This window comes from Volvox carteri (genome assembly GCF_000143455.1).
Source record: "Volvox carteri f. nagariensis unplaced genomic scaffold VOLCAscaffold_64, whole genome shotgun sequence".
NCBI lineage: Eukaryota > Viridiplantae > Chlorophyta > Chlorophyceae > Chlamydomonadales > Volvocaceae > Volvox > Volvox carteri.
This window is the reverse complement of record NW_003307607.1, coordinates 770331-776720: the sequence shown is the minus strand read 5'-3', so window position 1 is coordinate 776720 and position 6390 is coordinate 770331. Positions and strand designations below refer to the sequence as shown.

At 51.6% G+C, this 6390-nt stretch overlaps 1 protein-coding gene across 1 annotated transcript; it reads left to right on the top strand.

Annotated features, from left to right (window-relative positions):
• Nucleotides 1-943: 943 nt before the first annotated feature.
• Nucleotides 944-2410, top strand: VOLCADRAFT_97793 (uncharacterized protein; the record flags this gene model as incomplete). Its single annotated transcript, XM_002956721.1, has 3 exons — nucleotides 944-1078; nucleotides 1737-1919; nucleotides 2207-2410. The coding sequence occupies 3 exons, from the start codon at nucleotides 944-946 to the stop codon at nucleotides 2408-2410; spliced, it is 522 nt and encodes a 173-aa protein (XP_002956767.1).
• Between the last annotated feature and the right edge of the window lie 3980 nt (nucleotides 2411-6390).

Below are 6390 nucleotides of genomic sequence, written 5' to 3'. Positions count from 1 at the left end.
GGGCTAGTCCAGGGGAGATAGCCCCCGTCGAGGGGGTAACACCGCACAAGTCCGCGCCCTTCCACAGCACTGGGTCTAAATTGAAAAGTACTCAAACGGGAAGACCCTGCGGCAACGCAGGGCGATCAAGCCTCCGGAAACCACAGGGGGGGAGGGTAGCCAGCTCGGCGCCCCCCCAATACCGCTCTACCAAGACGGCTGGTTCCCAAGATCCTATCTCACCTAGACGCCGCAACACGAAAAACCCGGTCTCGTACCCTGAAGAACCTAGTCCTGCACCACGCGCGCACCTTCGAGTACGGCCCCTCCTTCTGGGTGCCCACCTCCCCCTCATCCGCGCCCTCGCTACGGCCACCTGTTTCCACTCACCACCCCTCAACCCTACATCCTCTTGGTGCTCTCTCTGCCTCTTCCCCTCCCCCCCCGGCTCTCCCCGCCCTTTCACCGGTCTCCTCCCCCTCCGCCGGTACGGCTCCCCCAGGCAAATACACCCTCCCTCCCCCATGTCCCCTTGCGCGGCACCCCCCCAAGCCCCATCCCTGATCCCGCCCCCCTCGCAACCTTTCCCCTCAACCTCCCTCTCGACCTCCCTACCACCCCCACCACCTCCTCCCCCCTCCGCGCCTCGACACCCTATCCCCTTATCCCCTAAACTCCATCTCCCACCGCGTGTATGTATGTATGTATGTATGTTGTTACAGGGTGGTTAACTTCGCCAGCGGCCCCTTTCCCGGGCAGTCCCTGCGCTCCCCTGCTAGAGGGGCACCCTAATACGTCACCCCATCCGACTTCAGAATGTATTCGTTGGGTTCGGCAACTCACCACCAGCATCCAACCAAATCTAGCGGATCAACGGCGCATCAACTTAGTTCCTGGTCAGCTCGCAAGTTGATTTTATCACGTCCTACATCGTCCATATGATGGGGGGCCACCTCCCATTTCGATGTCGGTGTTGCAGCTGTTCCGAGCAGCGCTTCAGCTGCTTGCGGACAGCTCAGCCTGGGCCAAGGGACTAGCTATGGCGCGACAGGAGGGGGGAGAGGGTGCCCTGAGGGACACGCCGCAGCCGCCAGCGATGGTGTGTCGGTTCCCAAGTGCGCGTTAGTGCTGCCATGCAAATTGGCGGGGTAGGACGAGGGGGTAGGACGAGGTGGAAATGTCCCTTCCTGGTGCGCACAACAGTTGAAGATAAAGCTGACGTTGACATGGGTTCTTCCTGACGAAATAAATGGTTAGATGGATGAAGGATGTTGGAGTATGATGTAAATAGATCAAAGATCGTGGAGTGGGGCCAAATGTCGGCTGTGAAAGAAGTAGGAATCTATGGTTACTGTGGTGCCGGTGGAGACCTTGGCAGCTTTCTCCTTTTTCGACGGTTACCATTTCGTTGCCAAGTCCTTGCTGCTTGCTGTCTGCCAATCCCATACACCTCTCACCCCACCTTGCCTCTCGCAGCAAGCCTTCAAATCACATTTCCAAGTGGTCTTTGTAGACTTCACCGGCTGGCTCAAACCTGGCGTCTCACATGACCCGTGGGTCACTCGCTCACGTCCAGATGGTCGCCCGGCACACCCTGGACCTGCTGAGGGCCCCGGCTGACCCAGATGAGGCCTTCGCGGCGGCTCTGCTCACTCGAGCAACCCCGGCCGCGGCATTCGACTACCACTGGCGGATACGTCTGTCGGCGGGAGGTGGCTCCCCACATGCGCCACGTCATCCCCGACCTCATCCTGCAGCACGTGGTGGGACGTCACCTGCCCACCGGCTCGGAGGTGGTTGGGGCCGCGGGCTCCCTGGACTGGGCCCTGTGCTGCCGGGCCTCACCTTCGGGTGCGGATCTGGCGGCCACTCGGGCTGCAGAGGCGGCTAAGGACAAATTGGCCAAACAGCTCCGAGCGTTGGATAACTTGGCGCTCAAGGTGCGAATGGACAGTCTCGTTTGCTCAGGATTTGGGGTTCTTTATATGTATGTGTGGGATATCCATGGATGTATATATTGTTGTATTTGGGTATTACTTCATGCTTCCCGATAATTATGTGTGCAATTATCCTAAACTGTTGCAAGATCTCCCGTTGCGCTATGTGTACCTTTTTATTTCATGAAATTTAAAGGAGAATCTTTTTGCACAACCACTTGAAAGCCTATGACGATACCGAAAATCTGTAAACTTAACAGTTAATAATCTCCCCGCGTGTGGTGGTGCAGGTGGTGGGTGTGCAGCCGCTGTTGGGGGTTGCCCGCGGGACGGCGCCCTTTCCGCCGCCGCCGCACCCTCTGGCGGGGCCCTCCGGGGCTTCGGCGTCCACAGCGGGCAGCCACACAGGTGGCGGCGTCATTCCCCGCTGCCTAGACCCACTGGAGGTGCTGGTGACGCTGGAGAGCTCAGGTCCGTACCCTCGAGAGTCTTGAGTAACCACAGATGTGCCACACTTGAGAACTTGGAGAAGTTGTTGTGTGTGGGCATGTGCTTGGGCATGTGTGTTTTGTTGCGAAACATGAATAAAGACGGCAATGATTAAAACTTTATGCCTGACGAGACCTGGCAGAGCTCCTCTCACAAGGGCGCCAGTTTGTGGTCGTTATGGTGAACAATCTATGAGCCGTCCCTTTGGTTGTGCACAGCAACATGCGCACAATCTGCACTGAAAACTGTCACCTCCACTCGGGCGATTTGCGCCCACCGCCATGTATAATTCCTACCCAGATCTGAGTTTTGCGCACTTCAATAACTTGTTTCTTTCTATATATATATACTTGCCGTGCTGTGAACAAAACCCGGCAGGTCGCTGGCCGGACGACACGACCGCTTTTCGCAAGATGAAGGCCTCCCTAGGGTTGCAGCTCGCCAGTGCACTGGCGTCATCCTACGGACACCACACCATCGCGAGTGAGGAGGCCGTTGACGTGCTGCTGGACGGCTTTGCATTCCGACTCGTGCTCTATTCTGGACGGGATGAGGCCATGCTGACTCGTAGCAGTGTCACCACCACCGGCCCTTTTCAATCGATAAAAACTGGTGATAACACTATTATACTTACTGTAAAAGACGATTTTAAAATTGGGCAGCTACAAGATAATGACTTAGACGCTGTAGTTGCCTGCTGCGTAGACCATCAGATTACACTGGGAGCTGTGCACCGAGGGAGGGAGGGAAAGAGGGCAAGCGGGAGGAGAGGGACGGAAGAGAGAAGGTTATCATGTCGCGCTTTTGGATTAGGGTAGGAACAAGGAGCCATAGGGCCATAGGTGGCTCAAGCGCGAGAAAAATGAGAAGCATTAAGAGAGCATATGATGAGTACAGAAGCAGCCACAGTTCTGAACAGTTGGGCTACCGTTTTGAAGAAGAATCTGGCAGGATTAACTACAGCGTCTAGCATTCATGTATCACCTGCCAAACGTTAACATATACATGCATGTAATATATTTTTACTACTCACAATATACATGTCGTACAATTCATAGGACTTTCGATAGCAAGTGATACTTTTTAAGGATAATGATCCTCCCGAACTTCAACTCAATGAACCTCAACACCTAGGTACCTGAAGGGGTTGACAAAGCCCGCAGAGGCGCCCAGCATAATTGCAATGGAGACGTCTCGTGGCGATATCTAAAGCTTTTCGCCAGCGATAGCAGCGATAGGGTACGTCCGTATTTTTTCGGGCATTATATAGGCGACATATTCTGGAAATTAGGTGAATGGCATACAGGCCACCTGGCTCTCTACATATTATACGAAACTTATAGGCTTAGGCCTAAAGAGGCGCATGTGTAAGTGATGGCCTAATATACGATCATGTATGGCATAGTATTATAAGTACATTTTTACATCATAACCTGTAGCAAGGGATGTTTAAGGCTATTCGGTATACAGGTCATGTATACGGTTTGTATACACTTGATGTTGTAAACGACATTGCCTATATAGGCGCAAGTATACATGATTGCCTATGACAGACCTGAACAAGCATCGCATAATAGGCCTAGGTAGACTTGTATTTAAGGGGTACCCTTCAGTCACCCCAGCCATCTTCCCTATGGCATAAAACGAGGGGTAACCCCCCCTTAAGCATAACCCAGGGGTTAGGGGTAGGGGTAAGTTGTTACCCATGTGGCTATGTACGAAGGGAGGTGGGTAACCTAACCCCGGGGTAGGGGTAACCCCTTACCAAGGGGTAACAAAGGGGTCGGGGTAATATTGTACTGAGGGGTAACAGACAGGGTAACCCGTGTTTACAAGTGTTCCTTGTCCGTATGCCGGGCCATATGCTGGTGTCAATGGATTGTAAGCATGTCCCTGTCCAACCTGCCTACACATGCTATCACAGCTGTCTCATCCATCTATGTGAGCACGTATGCCCATTTCGCCTGAGCTCCCAAGGCCACACTACTAGGCTAAAAGACTCGACCGAACCAACCCCGTCCCGGCCCGCCGGCTGTCCAGCCGCCCCTCAGCGGCCGTTTGCCACAAGCCTGCAGCTGGCAGAGCCTGGCGCGGAGGCGTCTGCGATTGACCGGCGAAGAAGGGAAAGGGAAACTTGTTAATCCACGATTGATTTCTTTTCAGGACTAGCCAGAGACACAATGGATTTCAAGCTAAATTGCGTTCCCCAATCCACTTCGAACTGTATGAATGCGAATGAATAATCTTATTAGGGACAATAATACGGCACGGGAGTTTCATGCCCTCAAAGCGGGAACAAACGCTAACGCTGAATACATACATAGTTCTAAATCTTCTACTAAAATTTTCCTGCAGCGCTAGAGGCCTTTAATTCATATTGGCGAACGATGCTTCCCGAGCTACCGGGATACTGTAGGTTCAACATGTACATGTAACATGTACATTTACAGAAATGTACTAAAATGAATTCACGAAGTGCGCAGCAAATAAGACGAGTACCCTATAGGCCCATGTCCATAGTCCAGGGCAACGGAGGGGGTTACCCTGGGGCCGTGTTACCCCTCCTGCTGGGTAGGAACTTACAAGGGGGTTACCAATGGGCTACGGGGGGTTGAAGGTGGGTAACCGATGGGTAACCCTGGGTTACCGACCCAATCAGTGCCTTAGGGGTTTCCACTAGGCCTTACGGTTCTCCGCCAGGAGTGCCCCAACCTCCAATTTGTTTAATGAACATTTTCTACTATCATTAGTTATATCAATATATGCATTTAGAACGGCGAGAGACGAGTCCAGGACGAAGAACATTCAAACTTAGTGTTAGTGTCCGGCCAAGTGGAAACACCCTGTTAGTTGGTAGAAGAAAAAAGGGCCTTATAAGAGGTATTGAAACTCGGAGTTGCTACGGCTTTCATGGGATATGTTGGGGACAGATGAGCTATTGGGGAGCAACGGTGATAACTAACCTGTTCTCTGCTATACCGCTTATCGGTGAAAGTATTGTTACATGGCTATGGGCTGCAGCTGGATTTTCAGTTGCTTACCCAACCTTAAACCGGTTTTATTCACTGCAGCCAGCTTTGGACTCTCTCTTGTTATTGTATCTATATATTTTGCTGAAGCTGAGAAAATTATCTCCAATGAAAAAAGCTTATAATAATTTGGAGATGCATTATGATCTTGCAGTATAACATTGTAGACCCTGATTCAAGAATTGATTTCAAATAGTGTGTGTGGTTGTTACAGTGGGCTCCAGACTCCCGAAGAGTAGAGCCATCGGGCCAGCTGGCCGTGCACTGCAGTAGAGACTAATATACCAAAAGATTATCATCTCAGATAATTAACCTCTCATCGGTAACCGCTCTCGCGAACAAATCAATTTGCCAGATATAATCCTCAAAAAGGGGTGATGTGCGCCAACGGATTCCCAACCTTTTCGTGGAATTCCTAAAGCTGCGAAACCCTGAATGCGGCCCCAAAAATCAACAATAACTCGACAAATTGCTTCTTCCGTAAGGGAAGGACCAGGTAACAGTGCCGGGTTGGTTTTCATGTTTGCAGCCATATAACGTCTCCCATGCTCCATGGCTGACACCGCAGCAAGAGCCACAACATCCCAAACACATTGTTGCACTGATTGTGGGGCTTGGATAAGCCAAAGTTGCTCCCTTGAGACTGGCAATCCTATTGAAAGAGTAAGTTGATCTGCTATTGCCTGTGCCACCGGACAGGCCCAGAAATGATGATAGCGAGGGGATACACCTCCCACTGAACCTATTGGATAACCTCCACAACCACACATCGTTGGGCGCGACATCCTAAGATGGGAATTTCCTAACATAGGCACCCCATCAACCGCAAGACGCCACCAAATCTCTTTTTGTTCATTTTCCCACCGTAAATGAAACCATAAACGATGGAATGTCCGTTGCAAAAGAAGAATAGCTTCATCCAATATCTCAGAAGAACACGTCGCCTCTTTGATGAA